At 36.5% G+C, this 20,344-nt stretch overlaps 1 protein-coding gene across 2 annotated transcripts; it reads right to left on the reverse strand.

The window, feature by feature from the left end:
- Nucleotides 1-131: 131 nt before the first annotated feature.
- LOC144979457 (uridine-cytidine kinase 2-like) lies at nucleotides 132-20,263 on the reverse strand. 2 transcript variants are annotated; one of them, XM_078926113.1, is made up of 8 exons: nucleotides 20,084-20,263; nucleotides 16,281-16,387; nucleotides 9,547-9,706; nucleotides 8,674-8,770; nucleotides 7,544-7,689; nucleotides 6,889-6,986; nucleotides 5,263-5,311; nucleotides 132-4,539 (listed from the first exon to the last, which is right to left on the reverse strand). In XM_078926113.1, the coding sequence occupies exons 2-8, from the start codon at nucleotides 16,380-16,382 to the stop codon at nucleotides 4,427-4,429; spliced, it is 765 nt and encodes a 254-aa protein (XP_078782239.1). In that variant the 5' UTR covers nucleotides 16,383-16,387; nucleotides 20,084-20,263; the 3' UTR covers nucleotides 132-4,426. The 2 variants fall into 2 exon arrangements, with proteins under 2 accessions (XP_078782239.1, XP_078782238.1); XM_078926112.1 differs by lacking the exon at nucleotides 20,084-20,263 and adding an exon at nucleotides 17,887-18,026 and having other exon boundaries at nucleotides 4,296-4,539.
- Nucleotides 20,264-20,344: the final 81 nt, after the last annotated feature.

The following is a 20,344-nucleotide window of genomic DNA, read 5'->3' on the forward strand; positions in this document are numbered from 1 at the left end:
CATGTACCTCCCTGATCACTATGGGAGGTCAGGAACCCCACCCAGTTAACTGTAGTTGACACCAGTTAGGATTACAAGTTAAAATCCAACATCTGACAACGGCATCATGAAGCAATGGATATCAGAGATAATTGAGTTCTTGGGATAAAAAAAAAACATTTTATATAGGGCAATAGTCACATAATGTGCTCAAAGCACTTAATCAGGGACCCCAAGTCAACAAAAATAAACTTTTAGGATATGACATGACATAACGCATATTAGACGCAATTATATTTTCATTATTGACAATAAACAACAACAACTCTTTTACTGACCAGCTACTCAATGATTACCCCAGTTTGGGTGGAATATGTGAGTAAAGTCTTTTTCAAGTAATCAACTATGCGCTGCTCACAGTGAAATCCACCCCTGGCCCAGGCTCACAATGAAATCCACCCCCTGGCCCAAGCTCACAGTGAAATCCAACCCCTGGCCCAAGCTCACAGTGAAATCCAACCCCTGGCCCAAGCTCACAGTAAAATCCAACCTCTGGCCCAAGCTCACAGAGAAATCCAACCCCTGGCCTAAGCTCACCCAAGCTCACAGTGAAATCCAACCCCTGGCCCAAGCTCACCCAAGCACACAATGAAATCCACCCCTGGCCCAAGCTCACAGTGAAATCCAACCCCTGGCCCAAGCTCACCCAAGCACACAATGAAATCCACCCCTGGCCCAAGCTCACAGTGAAATCCAAACCCTGGCCCAAGCTCACCCAAGCACACAATGAAATCCAACCCCTGGCCCAAGCTCACCCCAGTTCACAGTGAAATCCACCCCTGGCCCAAGCTCACAATGAAATTTAACCACAGGCCCGAGCTCACCGTGAAATCCAAGCACAAGCCCATTACAGACAATAAAAATAATAGCAACCTCCAGAATCAACATATAAATCTCACAAAATAATAATAATAATAATAATAATATAACCCAGCCAAATGAAATCATATTGAACTCCCTATACGAACTTCAGGACAAGAAACAGAGTAAAGTGTTTAAGTACACCGAAAGAGTGCACGGGTGTTAAAAACGAATAAATAAATGAAATTTATTGTGCATACGATCGTCCGTCGTAAAATGCGTACAATGAATGCAAATGAGTAAGAATACACATTTTTTAAACCTGAGTCTGGAATCAAATGTGTTGTGTCAGTGTCATCAGGATTTTATATATGCCAATGGCCAAGTTTGATTGAAATAAAATGCTGATATCACCATGTTGTCATGCTGGTGGAGAAATTTTTGTTTGTAATTCTACATTTACAGGTTTGTCGTTTTTTTTTTTGTTTGTTTGTTGCTTTAGGTCTTTTCCAACACAATTGAGGTTATATGAGAGACCGCTGAAACAAAAAAACAAGCAATCTAACAAAAATAGTACAAATGTAAATCAAAATCATAACCTAAAGATATCATAAGCTAAATTCTAAATAACCAAGAACAAACAGGCAGGAGATTTACAGAAAAAAAAATATCCCCTGTCAAAAATACAATCACAAACCAAAGAAGCAGGATAGGCTAGTAAAGAGAAGAAGAAACGACATCACTATCGGATCGTACACCCATGCGAACATCATAGGTATATGATTCAAGGGTGATGCTCCCATCCAACCACCCGCGTTTTTGTCGTTGAGTTTTTCCTGTATACAAATCTGACCACAACAGCCCAGCTTATCAGATTTGTAAAGTTGACATGGAACTAGATACCAGTGTAGGTTGGTTTCATTTTTGCATTTATAAAATCATATTCATGAATAAACAAGCATAATTTAGCATTTCTAAATACTTTTAAAATGTAAGCGAGGTATTGAATATATGTATAGGTATTGAATAGATCTATGTATCACAAATCATGGAGTATAAAACTAAAATGAACAAAAAATTATAAAATGAAATTTTCAAAGACAAAAGGGGAGAAAAAGGAAATCACAACTAAAATAACAACTAGAGAATATGTGAGGAAAAAAAAAGGGGGAATATTGTGGAAGCGCAATCTTTCAGTAGAATTAAAAACACACTAACAAATACACACATGCCTGCACACACACACACATGATAAAGACAACAGCACCAACACCAATCGTCATCCATTTATTTCTACACGTCATTGGATTCAATAGCACAACCTCAAGGGCATCTCTGTCGTAGTCTGGAAAAAAACCCATATTTTAAAATTTGGCCAGAAAACTAATCCTTCAAATATTAATCGATTTAAATGACCTTCACCTTGGCAAAAAAAAAACTTTGCAAGGTCGCAGGTTTGACATTTTTTTTGCCAAGATGAGACATTTAAATAGATTGATATTTGAAGGACGAGTTTTCTGGCCAAAATTTAAAATATGGGTTTTTCCAGAGTACGGTAGATCCGTGATAAAGACAACAACAACAACAACAACAACAACAACAACAACAACAATTGTCTTATCTGTGTAAACCCTTCCAAAAACGACATTTTGTCACAGCATTCAATGACCTGCATTAGTTGACACTGAAATCATTCTCCAGTCAACGATCAGAAAAAAGGAAAAAACAAAAAAAACAAAAAACAAAGCTGGTCGTTGACAGAAGAAGGGGTTGATCCAAAACCATTGATTGGTTGCATGTTGTACTCCTAACTGAAGCTGTTGCTTTGATCTTTAATGTTAAATCATTTGTCATGGGACAGACTATCCAAGTCTTGAGGGCAACCAACCCACACAAGTTATGGGAATCAGGAAATAGCAGCCAATCAAAACCATCCAATCGGGTGTAAAACGTTAGCAGGAAGTAGTTGTAGTATTTGTAGGGTCGACTTTTGATACATTTAATCGTCCCCAATCAGGAAATTCTCGATGTCAATGATGAAGACGGTACAGTGGACAGGATGGCAATGATGATGAAAATAGCCACAACAATGATGAAGATGATAATGATGATGACGGCAAAGAATAAATGATAAGGATGTGTTCTGGCAAGTTTTCAAGTCGGGACACGTATGTATCTGACAAGAAACAAACATAAACAAAATAAAATTCAAAGAAACACGAAAAGTAGAAATGCCAGCTCTCCAGACCATTGTCCGATTGTTTTGGGTTCACCAAATTGTTAACCATTGGATTTCTTTTGTATAAATCACCCCAGAAAATCCACTGTCACATGGTCTCTTAGAGTTTAAGGCATCGATCTTTAGTCCGGATCTGATTATATAGACACACACACACACTACATGCGATAACCTAATATATTATGTTAAGCAACAATGTAAAATTATATGTAAGCTTCATTCATCTGTAGTGTTTCATTCATCCTGTTTTGTTGATAAAGGGGAAACCTGAAACATCCATTTTTATCTGTTTTCGTATATTAAATTGAAGCTTACATTCAATTTCACATTGTTATTAATTTCTTCAAGCTTCAAGCAGCAACATTTACATTTACATATATTATGTTAGACCAATCAACTCAATCTGATGTTTCCGAGCTGCCAACCCCTTCAAGCAGTAATAAAAAATCAGGATTATTTTCCAAAGCTGAATGTACATTTGAAAAATGGAGACACAGATGATTAAAAACAAAGCTATGGACTAAATAAAGAAATAAGAATATTGGTACTGACAATGATTTATCTATCACTCTTGATCATTGAAACATGGAGGCTTCAAAAATTGAAAGATCCTGCTGAGAAATCCAGAAAATAAAAGTGCATTAAACAAAATTATATGACTTGGTGATTGGTAATATTACCTGTGTAAACATCACTAAATTATGAAGAAATAAATAATTCCCAGCAGGATTTCAAAAAGTCTGTAAAATACTGGAACTATCCCATCAAATATCAAGAGTTGTCAGCTCTGATCGATGGGATAATGAAAATGTTGCTGCTTGAAGCTCAAAGAAATAAATAACGATAGGAAATGAAATTTACACTTCAATGTATTAAACGAAGGTAGACACTATTCTCGTATCTCTCATTCGTCCTTCGTGTATCATTCATCGTGTTTTGTTGATAAAGGGGAAACCCAAAACGTCCACATTATCTGTCTTTTTTTTTTTTTTTTTTGTTTGTTTGTTGCTTTAGGTCTCTTCCAACACAATTGAGGTTATATGAGAGACCGCTTATCTGTCTTTGTTGAATATATTAAAGCGTCCAGTTCATTTCCTACTGTTGTTTGCTGGGATAGGTCACTAATGATACAAGCATACGTCACACTTTGACTGAAGTCATCAAGCTGTTTGAAGAAATATTTCACCTCGTCTTATCGACGAAATGGACAAATCAGGTGCCATTGACAGTTTACAGAGGAGGAAAATTCTAAATGATATTTAAAAATGAATAAAATAAAAAATAAAAGGCAAATGAGTGATTAAGCTGTGATGTCTCCAATTAGAGTCCGATGCATTTGATGGGGTATCAGTGAGGTCGGCCAGTGAATGAGTCCGAGTTATTTCTGGTCCTTTTACTGCTGGGTTTGATGGGAGTTCTCATCAATTCCTGGATATGCTGAACGATTAGATCAATGGCGACTGGGGAGGAATAATGAATAATAATATTGTTAATGTCAGTCAAACCCCTAATCTAAATCTGAACCCGTTCATCAGTGCTGATGGTGACAAACACTTAAAAGGAGGAACGTTTTTGAACAATTGCCTTTAAGCCCCATTTTTACTGCACTAAACCCCAGCTATAGAATCACTGAGATGATAAACTATCACTGATATTCTACCTCACTTGTGGAGAGTGGGAAACTGCACCTAGTTGTTCCAGCATAGATCACGTCTCTCACTTTCAGTACGTTTTTTTTAAAAGGAGGAAGTTACTCCTCTGATTCCAATAACCACGGATCCAAGGAAAACCATCAGCAGTGACTCAATAAAAAATAAATCAACAGCTCGTGTTGAAAATTGAGACAATGGCACGAATCTAACTTTTAAGGAAATGAACTGGATATTTGACTTGTTCATCAGACATGTATCTTGATTGGTTGAATTCAACTGGATTGCATATATGCCATTTGAAATAGCCCATATATAAGAACTCCAAAAGACCCAAGTAAAAGGATGCAATGTACAAAGCTGGTACGCTTTGCTTGTAGACAATAAAGAATAAAACATCAAAGAATACAAAAATAATGGAAATATCGAATAGATTTTAATATAACAAAGGTTTCCCGAGATGTGTCCAAACGGCTTAGCACATGAGATTGCATAGGAGGCACAGGCAGGTAAAGGGTTAAGGTAGAGACTTACCAACATTATCGGCACCACGAGGAATAATGACGTCTGCATACTTTTTGGTCTGGAGAAAAATAATAAACAAATGAATTTCATCTTTAAAAAGGTAATAAAGAAAATCCATTTGGTAAGTGTTCACAAAAATGTTTGGAACAAATAAAAAGAGAAGTAAGCAAAACAAATATTTAACCAAAATTCTATGACGGAAACTGTGGTTCTTTTTACATTTCTCTCAATTCTATGACGGATACTGGGGTTCTTTTTAAAAAGCAGCTTTTACAATTCTTACAATTTTATTATGGCAGAATTATTGTAGCTAGAGAATGCTTAGTAGGTGGGTGAATTATGAAAAGTTCACTACAGCTTTTCATGCTTGACAACCAAGTGCTTGAATTAAGATTTAACCCTCTCCTTACCACCCATAGGAAAATCGTCACATTCATTACGATGTAACCGACAATTTTCTCATTCAGATTTCTCTTGTACATCACAAAATTTTTTTAAATGCTTTGATTACAGCTATAAATACTAAACACTGTGTTGTAGAGCTCAGTTGTTACTTTTTTTGTTTGAGTAAGAAAAGTATATTTTTGAGCTGGGTGGGTGTGAATTTTTGGGGGAAATTCTAAAAATTGCTGGTAAGGAGAGAGTTAAATCAACGAATCTCACTACTTCAGAGACTTAGGCAAAAGGCGCTATATAAATCTACTACTTTCTGAAATCGCTTATCAACATTGGCACGACTTCCATCGTTTCAATCAAATTAAATGACACTGGAGTGATGTGGCTCTTTGCTCCATACCCAAAAGGTACCAAGTACGAATACCCGCCGTGCTGTGTGGCTTTGAGCAAGTAACACCACCCTAGCTCACTTGCGGCTGATGCCTGGATTACTCCAGTCCCTTGAAATAGACTATAAAGTCAAATTTCCCCTATGGGATGAATAAAGGGAGTATTATAATTTTGTTTTTTATTTATTATTTCCATCGATACCAGCACCACTATTGTAACCCGATGAGTTTCATATTTTATACCTAAATCACATTGTACGGCTATGTGGTCTTGCGGAATGACACTTGCTTTTGGATTGGAATGTCCTGGGTTTGAGCTTTGCTTGGTGCATAGCTGAGTCCTTGGAAAAGACTCTTTACTCACATTCTCTCACCATACTCGGGTGTAAAATGAGTACCTGGCCGTTAACAGCGTGGTCTCTGTCGGTAAAATTGTATTATCGCCTAACAAGCGTCATGTCTCATTCTTTATATTAAGTGTTGCTGTTGGTCAGAGACCAATTGTTAAGCGCTTTGAGCATGTTTAGTGGATATTGCCCTCTACAAAAGCTCAATTAATTACTTATACACCATCGACAAGCCCAACACTATCAACTACTTTAATTCCAAGGCTGATGGGCAAGGTAAAAAAAAAATTGGAGCCACAGTCTCTATGAAGCTTGGCTTTCTTGAAATTGAAAATTGTCCTATTATCACACCGTAGCAAGTAAATAAAACCCCACAATGTGCGGTTATGGTGGTTAGAATCTGCATTTCATATACCAAACATTATCGGCATTAGTGGCAGGTCTTCATAAGGGTAAGACTAGGCGCGTTGTCAACTGTAAGACTAGGCGTGTTGTTAACTTACAGGTAGACAAAACTCCTCAAAGGCTGGCTTGACCAGTGTCATGTACTGATTTAGAATTTTCTCCAATTCCCTTCCCCTCTCCTCTATGTCCCTCAACACTGGAAGAAAAAAAATGAAAGAAAGAAAGAAAATGATGAAAATTAAAACCACTTGGCATAAACTTTTATAATAACGTTGATTAAAAATCAATTGAAAGTGGATTTCATCTGAAATATTTACAGAGATTGGTCACAGGGAGCTATACTATAACACAAAATCAAAAAACAGATGACAAACCTGATAGATACAGACCCTAATAATAATAATAATAATAATAATAATAATAATAATAATAATAATAATAATAAAAATAATAATAATACAATATAATAATAATTATAACTAATAATAATAAATAATAATAATAATAATATACAATAATAGTAATAATAATGATAACAATAATAATAATAATAATAATAATAATAATAATAATAATAATGTAAATATTGTTTATCTATTGCAACAGTGTTGATGATTTGATGCCAAATCTCCAATCCAGCATTTTTTTATAACTTTGTTGTTTCTTATATCCAGGGGGGGGGGGGGGGGGGGGGGGGATGGTTATGGAGTCAAGTAAAAAGGGGGTGGGGGAGGTAAGGCTTTTCATACAAACCTCTCCTAGACAATCTGGTGTCTGGGTCCGTGTCCACAAACAGTCTCATGTTGAAGAGCTCTCTAATTTCAGGAAAGTAGAAAACCAAAATGCCCTCGAACAACACCACGTCTGCACAATGAATTATCTGTTTGCGTTCAGGGTTTCTGGAGGAGATAATAATACATGGTTTTTATAAAGTGCCCTAGCCCTACCCCGCATCTCGACAAGCTCAGAGACAGAAGTGACAAGGTGAAAGAGAGAGAGAGGAGGGGGGGGGGGGTAAATAAGAGTTGCATCAACAATGTACAAAAATACACGCACTTAAACCAACTTAAATAAATAAATAAATGTTATTCATCCATATGGAAATTGGTGTTATAGTTATAGATGGGAATCACAAGTATGAATAAATGGGCATTATAAAATATGATTACATACATTCATAAAACAATATTGTAAATGAAACAAAAACAAAAAAATAAATAGTATAAAATTGTAAGTAAAGAAAAGTGAAAAAGTTAAGATTGTTGATGGAAACAGAACATTTGTACAACAGATTACATGGCCTTATCATCATCATGGCTTATCCCTCCTGGACATGGCCTCCGCAACTGCCAACCGAAATAAGCTTCTGTCCTGCCCCATCCTTCCATATTCAGTCGCATGGCCTTAATGTACAGAAATATAAGTCACTGATTACACTGTCCTATTGAAATATAGGGGGGCGAAGCGACCGAGTGGTTAAGGCATTGCACTGTGACCCGGAAGTTCTCGGTTTTGAGCCCCACTTCAGGCACTTTCAATTTTTTACTTGGGCAAGATTATTAACCCCCAATTTGTTCACTTGGACAACATGGGTGATTCCTGTTGACATCAGACATCTTGTCTGATGAATTATCTATATTCCGCTGTGGAATGCTTAGGCGACGAAATCTTATGATGTCGTGACGGAAGGGCATATTTTATTTTAATTTCAAAAATCTAAATATATTATCTACTAAATACCAATTCAAATAAAAATCTAAAAATCATACAGAATCAGTTTTACTGATCTCCATGAGAGAACACTCAAGACATTATGCCCCGTAAGACTAAAATGAAAGCCCCCCCCCCCCCCCCCCCTGTAAAACCTAAAGCCAAACTTGTACCTTTTGTGAATGAGGTAGTCATAGGATGTAAGCTCCACTCTCCTGCCTGCCTTGATGTCCAAGAGTGTTTTTTTCATCAGGTCCACATCAAAGGCATCTAGACACATTAAAATAATAAACAAAAATGTATATATAACAACAGCTTCAAAAAAGAAAAAACAAAAACACCAAACACAGAACGTTTCAGGCTCAAAATCCTTCTTCATACAACAAAAAAAAAAACCCAATGAAAACATAAACACATTACAAAAATAAAACAGACCGACAACAGAGAAATTTTCGGCACGTCCGTTTACAGTCTAGAGCTCCAGCCCGTAAAGGATATGCCAACTATATCTCTGCCGTCAATCTGGTATTTTAGTAATGTACGGTCCAATCTGGATAATCGCAACTTGTTTAATGGCAACAGTTCCCAAGAAACAGAATAAAATCTATATAAAAGTCACTGGTTAATAGCAACAAGAGATGAGTGAGTAGGAAAGTGCCAGAAGACAATAGAGAATAAAAAATTTTTGCGGCGGTGATGGGGTTTGAACCCGCGAGCTTATTGGTACGACAACTCCGCCTGGCCAGTGACAGAGTGACTCTACCGTATGAGCTATCCACGATACGACAACTCCGCCTGGCCAGTGACAGCGTGACTCTACCGTATGAGCTGTCCACGATACGACAACTCCGCCTGGCCAGTGACAGCGTGACTCTACCGTATGAGCTGTCCACGATACGACAACTCCGCCTGGCCAGTGACAGCGTGACTCTACCGTATGAGCTGTCCACGACCCACGAAATGAAGAGGGTTGAGGTTTTTTATTTTTCTAATTTCCTCATTTATTTTGAAAAGGGTAATAATAACTGAAACAAACTTTTGATTACCTGGATGGTCAAAATTATATTCTCCCTTCATGGCTTTCCCGTGTTCGTCTGGATTGAGATCCCTGTAAAAACTGTCTTGGCTGATGATGGTGACACGTCTGTTGTGTTCTAGAACTGTCTGCTGACCTAATTGCTCCATGATCTTGGAACATACCGTGGACTTGGAAGATAATGAAAAAAAGTATATAAATAGAATTGTTTGTTTGTTTTTATAGCTAGGGGAATTAGGGACACAAAACCCCCGAATCGTGCAAATTAGTGATGAAAGCATGAATTTTTTATGAAAAAAAGTTTGTGCTCTAAGGTTTAAATTGTGATATAGAACCACTTTCTCATCACTCCAAGAGCTAAGATATCAGCAATTTAAATCGTGTAAAAATTCACGGTGGTGATGAAACTTGCCGCCTTCACAACGACATTTTGCCTTGGTGTCAAAAGGTCACAGACTACGTCATCGGTACCGAGTACACATGTAGAGCAGTAAAGTTAGGTGCCCCAAACGTAAACAAAGGTCGAGAAGCACGTGGCAAACCACATGTTCCTGTCTTGACAGCTCACGTTCCAATGTAAATAATAGAAAAAAATAACCTTTAAAATTTGGCTGTTAGGTGGCAAAAGAAACACATATTCATAAATACTCGATCATGCATCAAATAATGTCTAGATATGGATATTTTATGGAACAAAAGGTAAAATTTGCTAAAATTTATCAAAAGTTACAGTCTATCTATTTTTAGACCAGAGCAAATTATTGCGCTGGTGTGAACAAAACGAGAATTATTCGGAGCCTGATTTTCAGAATAATTTAGCCTTATATTATTATTTCTGCAACTGTTAGATTTTATGTAAACATATTTTCAATACTGAAAGTGTATTGCCTACAACTCAAACTACAAAATTGGGAGACCTATATTGTGCGTAAATTATTCCGGTCCCTAACGGAAATCACTAGCAACTTGTTATTGTTTACGTTTGGGGCACCTAACTTTACTGCTCTGTACACTGATGCTTCAATCGAAATCGGAAGTATAACTTATCATTTATTCATAACATACAACTTATCAAATTCATTCATTTACCAAGAGAGTAACATAATTTTTAAAAGTATTTGTTTTTAATCCAAAAGTATACCAATTTGGTTATTTCAAATTTTACCGGCATTGGAACGAGGAACATGAGATTGTGAAATCGAAGAAATCAAAGTTTTGGTGGTCGAATACGAATACGAAAAAAAAACAACAAAAAAACATGATTTTTTCCCCCTCTCATATCTTTTGTATATTCCGATAGCTTTCAAAGAGTATAATCTTTATTTTCTTAACGTCTTATTAAATTAGAATTATTTGAAAATAATAGACTCCCGCTCATGTGAAGATATCTATAAACAATGCATCGCATTCTGCGGTTGCTAGTTGTGTCGACAGCTTTCGGGTCGGCGAGGTCACGAAACGGTGTCTACTTGAACTCTGTCGCCTTTTATCCACCTCATATTATTATAATAATAATAATAATAATAATAATAATAATAATAATATGATAATAATAATAATAATAATAATAATAATAATAATAATAATCATCATCATCATCATCATCGTCATCATCATTAGCAGCATACCGAGCACCTAGATATCGCTTAAGCATCAATGTTTATGTGTCACACTAATTCAACACAGTTATGTTATTATTGTGGTTTGCGTAATAATATGGTTCAAATCAAATATCAGGTTGAAAATGTCCGTATCATCATCTTCTTTAACATGACCGTCATGAATCGCCTCAACCCCATCACCAACAATCTCGTGATCAAGTCACTTAACCCATTAAATCATGGCGTTGACAATGTACTAAATCTTGTACTAACTACTAACAATAATATAATGGCAAAGTGCAGTATTGAGGTGGATTGATCAAAATGATTAATTTGTCAAGAAGTAAAAAAAAAATTAAAATTAGAATGCCCAGCTCTGTCAAAGCGGAAATCTTGTGGTCAATGGTACGTGACTTTTGTAGCGTCGCGTTCTACCAGCTATGGTGTTAAGACTTTTAACGGATTAGCAAATGATAGTGACAAGTTAGATTTGTCTGTTGAAGACCGATCTGAGGATACACTGGAGGTCCTGAAGCAAAATGATACCAAATGGTACAATTTCTGTCGCACTTGATATACGGCCACAATAAATCAGAAGGCTCGCTGTGAAAAATGAGAAATCACAAGAGAACTTGTCAAACTATCCCGAGCAAGACAAGCTCTCATCATCCCACTGTCCAAGGAGGCAGAATATGCGTTTTCCCTCAGATGCCGTTATCACAAGAAATAGGACACATTGTATGCTTTGCAACAATGAGTAAAGCTTCCCTCCATTCAATAATGACAAAAGACATGAACGAAAATATCCGCGTGGCTGCAGAAATTATAAACGATGTCCAGATTCTCTCCATATTCTCAAATAGCGATTTGATTGCCCAGGGAGTTCATTATCAGAAGATTTGTCATGTCCGTTTTATGAACATCAAAAAATGCTGAATATTACCAAAACAAACAAAGTTCTAGTTATGCTATTGCTGAAATTGTTTCTTCTTCTTCCTCTTCCTCTTCAAGCTGAAACTTCCTCGTGGAAGGCTCAGCAACAGCTTACCCAATTGTTTTACTGGGGGGTTATCCAAATTGTTCCTAAGTCATATAGTTGAGGGCAGAAACGAGTGAAGATGGTAGTCCACTCTAGATTGTGGCAACATAAATTTGCCAGGATTCCTCTTGTTCTGTTGGAGGCCGTGTAATGACACCTGACCTGGTTTTTCTGACCTTTGTAAAATACATTTAGTTTATTCTTCTCTCTCCTTTCCTTCAATGGTTCCATATATGACTTTGATTTGTTTGAGGATTTTGTTGAACGAATGTTATAGCTTTTTTTAAAATTGATTCTATTTACCAAATTTCGGAGGTGTGATCAGGATCCCATACCTTACCGCTTTACTCGAGTGTTGGTCTAACATAAACTTTATAGCATTTCTCTTTTATGGCTACTTTGTAGCCGAAGAGGTTTCTTCTCAAGAATCCCAGGGTGGAGTTTGCCTTCCTGTGTATGTTTCCAATGTGGTCTTTCCAGGTCAGGAGATTGTTTATCGTTACTCCGAGATACCTTGCTTTGGTGACGTCTTCTAGTGTGTTGTTGTGTATTGTGTATTATCTTTCTTTTGTTGGTAAATTTCTGGAACCTAGGTCCCGATGAAGAATTTCAGAATCTTTCTTATGCCTTATTGGTCTGTACAATAGGCTGTCACCCGGAAATAGTCTCAGTTGAGTTCCTAGCGACAATCTTTCAGGCAAATCATTGATGTAGATAAGGAACAAGAGGGGACCCAGTACGGTACCTAGGGACACACCTGTAGTACTGGTGATGAGTCTGACATTGCTCTTTCAGTTGTTTACGATTAGTGAGAAAATCCATTATCCAGTCGTGTGTGTTACTCATGATTCCATATATCCGCAGTTTAATAACCAGAGTATGGTCATTGACTTTATCAAATGATTTACTAAAGTCTAATAAAATAACATCTGTTTAGAGTTGTTTATTCATGTTTTCTGTTAGGTTGTTGCAAGTTGTTATTCGGTGTGTTTCACAAAAGGGCTCCTTTTTGGAGCCATGCTATATATAAAACATTCAAGTACAGAACAGAGCCGAGAGAGAGAGAGAGAGAGAGAGAGAGAGAGAGAGAGAGAGAGAGAGAGAGAGAGAGAGAGAGAGAGAGAGAGAGTCCATAAATTGCCAGAATTAATCAAGATGTATAGCAAATGATGCTGTGAATGAGGTTGCACCCAGTCGTATGTTCACCCAATCAGGTTAACCCATAGAGGCCCGCTTCCCCTGGAGTCGCCCGCGACTGTTGAGGCCCGCATCGCCCGTCATCGCCCGCGCCCCCCGAGAAAAAACGGATCATGTTTACTTTGTTATTGCAACGAATCACTTAGTTTTATTCTAAACCGGAAACATCGTAAACGTAATGCGATCGTTCTATTTCCGTTTCCTTTTTACTGCACGTTTATATCGTTGATAGCAAGTGAGTAATCGAATTCAGAAAAATGGCATTCCCGTACCTCACGAGTTTGTTGCGCGGCGCTAGAAATGATGTTTTGGAGAGTGGTGTAGACGATGAAGAGGATTTTGGAAATGAAAGCGATATTGAACTAGAAAGAGAAGATGTAAACGATGGTGGGGGTGGACAAGACGAGGCGTTAGCACCCGATCAAGGTGATTCGGACACTGAATCGGAGTCCGAGATTGACGAAAATGACGGGAATGGGGGTGCGGGGAACGAGTTTTTTTTTTAATATTTTTTTTCCCAATATATTGAAATCAAAACATGTCATATTATATATCATTCGAAAGCAAATTTATCTGGCTATAAAAAGGAATTAAAATTATAATTTTATGTCATTTGGTTCTCGTTTAATAATTTTTTAACTTTGTGTTGGTATTTTTTTGTTAAGAGTTATGCCCCTTACACTGGGCCTCAGGGGAATTTTTTTAGTAAACACCGGGCCTCTATGGGTTAAGAGAAAGATTCCAGCCGGTCCTACCAGGCCAACCTCAGGAAAGGAAACATTTTTAGCCTTCAATAAGACAACATATGGTTTTCTTGAACATACTGCCATGGAAAATACTGACAACGAGGTATTGGCTTATCTTGCGCCGTTAAAAGAATTCAAAGAGATCAGGATAAACTAGAAAAGGCTGCTGTTGAATTCTCTCAAGCCTCCCAAGAAAAATGTGTTCCACAGACATTTGTCTAATAAATATGATTTTTGTTGGACCCTAATCATCTAAAAATGTTAATATACGTCACCAAGAAAGTCTTTCATTTTCGAAATTAATAGTTACCAACATCACCATAATCAATACCACTATCACCACCACCACCTCATCATCATCATCATCATCATCATCATCATCATCATCATCATCATCATCATCATCAACATCATCGTCATCATCACCGCTACCACGATCACCACCACCTCATCATCATCCCCACCACCATTATCAATACTACTATCTCCATAATCACATCATCATCATCATCATCATCATCATCATCATCATCATCATTATCATGATCATCACTACCACTACCATCACCACCACCACAACATCATCATCAACATCATCCTGATCATCATCGTCTTCGTCATCATCATCATCATCATCATCATCATCATCACTACCAAGATCAGCACCACCACCACCTCATCAACATCATCACCATTATCACTACTATTATCACCACAATCACCTCATCATCATTATCACCAACATCACTTCCACCATCATCTTCACCACGATGACGACCAACACAACACAAGTAAAACTAATACCAGCACCATCTCCTCCTCTCCCACCACCCCCCCCCCCCTTTCCAGTCCTCATAATAAAGCTATATTACCGGCCCATACGGTCCTATATCACATATAGGCACATTTTTTAACAATGATAATTATTTAAGCCAAAATAATCAACCGCGTACACGGCTAAAAATAATATATTTATAAAGCGCCGATTTGTCAACAAATAATTCATGGATTACGTCCCTTTGTTTTAATATAGCTCATATAGGCGGATTTTCATCACCCTATTTTACACTGTTAGAGGAATTTCTCAATGTGGTTCTATATCAACATCGATTAATAGTGGTCTCAAGTTACTTTGTACCAAATTTGGTGCTTTCATCACTAATTTGCACAATTTTACCCTAATTCCCCTAGCTATTAAGGGTTTTATGGTGCTCATGACGCACTTTGGTCATTTCAGCGCCAGTAAAAAGAAAGAAAATGGGATAGTCATTTCTAGATTTATGTATAAAGCACCCAAGAAAAATTAAAACAAAGGGGATATGGTTCAAATAAGAAAAAGAAGTAGATTTCAAGAGCACACTACCAATGTAATTATTTTGAGATCACCAAAAAGTCTCATCCAGACACAAGCACAGGATCCCACAAACAGGTATACTCCTAAATGCTAAACATAAATATTCAAAACAACATTTACAACAGTACAAAACAGATATAAGATTTACAACAACAAAAAACCCAGATCATCTCCCATAACTTTAACATTTGAATGCTTCCCTCTCAGTCATGGACTCTGGCCTGGGCCAGGACAAAACCAACTAATCCCATACCAAGACAAATACAGAGAGCAACTCAGAAAGCACAAGGGAAGAAGAAGATAGAAGACATAGCAGAGACCTCCTGGCCATCATGGGAGGTCAAAATACCCCACCCAGAATTTAGGGCCGTGACAAAAGGTCATTTTCATGTTTCAGAACAAAGAGACATCAATATTAATTTATCTCATATCTGTAGCATTTTAGAACATAAAGACGTCAATATTAATTTATCTCATATCTGTAGCATTTTAGAACATAAAGACGTCAATATTTATTCATCTCATTTCCTCAGACGATATAAATAGTATCGACTTCAAGAATCAACTTATAAATCAGATATGTCCCAGCCAGATAATATTCTATTGAACTCCCAACAGAAACTTATAGATCATATAATGAATCAAACTATAGAACGTGAACAATACATAAGATCTTCAGCAGAAAGCAGAAAATGAAAGAAAATGTGTAAGAAAATGCATTCTTTAAGGTCAGAAGCATCGCACTATCCAGTAATGAGAGTGAAATTATTAAAAGCTTATTTTCCATCGTTAATCCCGATGACTCACCTTTCCTGATGCTGTACCACCAGCAACTCCAATGAGAAATGGACGTGGGATTTTGTCCATGCCACTCAGACACGAGCCATTGACCTTGAAAGGTTGGGCCATTCTGCCTGGAAATAACACATCAGTAAAGAGAATATATTTAATATGACACATGAGCAAGAGAATATATTGAATATGACACGTCAAATGTCGTTACTGAAATACAGAATTGGGACAGTAAAACAATTTTGGTTGTCAAGTAAGTCATACTGCTTCCTCTATTAATGATTTTTGAAAACAAGTTCAGGGTTGCCAACTCAGGAGGCAAAAATTGACTGAACTTTTCTGCAAACACATCGACCGACCCCTTGATGAGTGCTGGACTCCAGTAAAAAGACATTTTGTTCTTACTTTTTTCCAATTTAGCAGGTGATTGGAAAATATACGGGGGGTTTATGATATACTGACATCTGCAAATATATGGAAAACTGGCAACCTTGCAAGCTGCATTCGATAAAAATTATTGAAAAATGAATTCATCACCCTGTCCTGTCAATATCAGAATATTCCACTCCACAATAAATTTGGTAAAGACTTCTGCCCAAATAACGCTTCTGGTTTAAGCTTCAAAAAACAAGTTAGCTAGAAATGGATGGAGAAAATACAGCTTTCTTCCATTTTCAGTGAGAAAAGAAAAGTTACTTAAATCACCCACACGACTGTGGTAATGACAAAAAGGAATAAGCTGGAACAAAAAAGTATGAACACGTAATTTCATTTTAATAAAGTGTAATAATACGCCTTTTTTGGCATATAGTTGTCAGCTTTGATTATAAAGGAAAAGACACTCGCATTTCTATAAATAATTATTATATATAAAATATAATGGGCAACAGATGGACAAGGACAAGGAACAAAATAAGAAGGTAAAGTTTAAAATTAAAAGAACCAAAACAGATTACGATGACAAGACAACAGAGGAATTGGAATATACAACATCACAGGTTTGATATTTGAAATTCTAAATCATTTTTCTCATTAGCATTGTTTTTTTGTATATCCTTGTTACTTTGTAGAACTAATTTTAAAGTGCTTAGAGACTTGTTATATGGGGGAAAGTGCTATATGAATGCTATTCATTATTATTATTATTATATTGAAAGAAAACCTTTGTTTGTAAGTAAGGAAGAATATGATTATTAAACATCTATAAATAAAATCAAATATAAAAAAAGTATCCTAGGACAATATATTGATGGTCGGTGAATCAAACCTCTGAAGTCCCGATTTTCATAATCAGTGGATCAAAACTCCAAAGTCTACATGTGAGCTATGCGCACCATGTTTAATTTAATTTTGGGTGGATCAGACCTCTTGATGTCATCAGAGGTGCCCAAAATTAAATAAGACACGGTGCACAAAGCTCTTATATAGACTTCCAAGTTTTGATCCGCTGAATATGAAAATCTGGACTTCAGAGGTTTGATCTGCCAACCATCGATATGGTTCTATCAAACAAGTCAAACATAAAAAATAACAACGACAATGCATACTAATAACTAACATAATATACCATAATTCTGTCATGAATATTCATTTCAAGATTAATTGCAACTTGTTTTCATACCATCTATGGATTGCAAGTACTTAAAGATTGGTGATTGAGTCATCACTGTTCTTTCCTTGCCTTCAGCCATCCTGCTGACCTAATTTCTAATTAAAACGACAACATGTCAGCCTAGAATCATCAAACTGTCTACATAACTACCACACTACTGTACATGGTTGCCAATTCTACATAACTACCACATTACTATACAGAGTTGCCAATTCTACATTACTACCACATTACTATACAGAGTTGCTAATTCTACATAACTACCACATTACTATACAGAGTTGCCAATTCTACATTACTACCACATTAATGTACATTAAATGATCTACAAAAATTTATGGAAATCATAACTTTTATGGAAAATTAGAATTGGAATATAAGACTGTTTTCACAGATTTGTCATCGGCTTCCAAAGTTTCAATAACCACATTATTCACTTTCATTCCTCTTTTCAGGAAGAACTCTAGTTGACAGAGAGGACGAATTCATGCCATCAAAACAACTCTTTTCCTACTTAGAAAAAGAAAATCATAAATCTGGAGAAGCATTACATTTGTTCCACCCCCCTCCCACCCCCCGATCCAAAAACAATTATCCTCCACACCACATAAATTGTTGTATACTACATGGGTGCAAGTAGGACAGGCCAAAAAAAAAAAAAACAAAGCATGAAATCCAATTCTAACAAATTCAAAAAAGCCTGAAACTTATTTTGAAACGTGACCTATGATCTATTGCCTCAACATTCGTGTCTTCACTTCAGTGCCAGTGAAAAACAATTCCAACCCTGAAAACCCAGATCCAACATTTTTCCAACCCTGAAATTTCAAACAACATGAAAACTCGTACATTAAAAAAAAAATTTAAGATGTGATATAACCCGGAACGTTGATGCTGTGAAATTTGGTCAACCCCGAATTCCAGGCTGGGCCTGGAGGTCTGGCACCCGTCATATGATATTAGGTTGAGATGGTCGAGATGCCAAAAACAAAATTAAAATCCATTTTAAAAAGCCAGAAATATCACATCCATGGTACGTACTATAAAAATTGTGATTGAAAACATTTAGTCTTTTGTAGATCCTTTACCTTTAACTTCCAGATTTGGAAAGATTCCCAAGATGCAAACAAAAGATGGGCGTTAATCTATATGAGTTTGAGCTGTATCATGGAAAAAAAAAAAAAAAGAAAAATCAATTGATGACACTTGACCACCGCATTGAAACAACTTAGTCAATGGTTTAATCATTGCCTGGACAATATCAAATAGTGCCAGTCTAGCCATTAGACTCATACCTTTGATTTAAAAAACAACTCACTGAACTCACTACAATCACAAAATAAGTTATTCCTGAAAGGACGGATGACAAATGACAATCATAACAGAACGTTATCGAAGCAGACAACAATGGTCATGTGGTGTCATAAAAGTCCTTAGTTAAAGAAAACTGGACAAGCTTCAATTCCGGACTGTCTTTGATGGAAATAAAACTCAATCAATAAAACCTAAAAAAAAAAGCTAAGACTAAGACAACATCCATTTGTGAAATACAGGTAGGATTGATTATTGGTCACTCTCCTTCAATTCAGTAAAAGATCTGTCACGTGGAAGTGTAACCTGTATACGAATAAAAAACACTTCTTTACTTTAAAAATATCGCCATAATTAACCCTACGCTGGAATGGGCCTGAGAAAATTGGTTCTTAAGTTATCAGTCAGTCTAGCATTATTTGCAATTTGCAAGCCTAACCTACTACGTTTGTTAATAATTAGATCACTATACTATTCGAATTGTTAAATGGCGATACCCCTGAAAAAGACTTATCTAATAATAGGTATCTTTTAGTTTTTAATTTAGATAATGAGATAAATGTAATATATCGATCTATCATCTATATCTACGTCAACGTCTATCTAATATCTTAGTCTATACTTTGACTTTGTTGATTGATACTGATACTGATAAGGAAATGAGCATAGTAGTCATACATAGAAGTAGCGAGGCGATACATGTTGTAATGTCGAACGCAACCAATCCCTTTCCTAATGCGTCTATTCATCTTGATTCTAATTTTAACGCTGAGGCTATAGTTATAAGTTTTAATTTCAAATGGATCAACAAACAACCGAGGTGGGGGCAGAGCGGAGTTGAGCAGTTGTTTTTACTACGCGATCAGCCATTTATTGATAGACGAACCTTACATACCTGAGAAAAATAAAAGCTGTCGATTTCTTTGAAGGTTTCCCGATCTGAATTTCCTGGAATCTGGATAAAATATCACAGAACTGAGGAGACCTTCGATTCTCCTCTCCTTGGGGCTTGGGGTTTTGGCTTTGGCTGCTTCTCAAGATCAGTCATAAAAGTGAAAGTACAACAAAACAAAGTGTTTTTCTATGTGTTAAATAGTTGAGCAACTATTCTAACTCTAAAATTACAAACTTGATTCTATCTTAATATTGTGTAAAT

This window comes from Berghia stephanieae, chromosome 9 (genome assembly GCF_034508935.2).
Source record: "Berghia stephanieae isolate SIO BIC M18660-M18661 chromosome 9, UCSD_Bste_1.3, whole genome shotgun sequence".
NCBI classification, from domain to species: domain Eukaryota; kingdom Metazoa; phylum Mollusca; class Gastropoda; order Nudibranchia; family Aeolidiidae; genus Berghia; species Berghia stephanieae.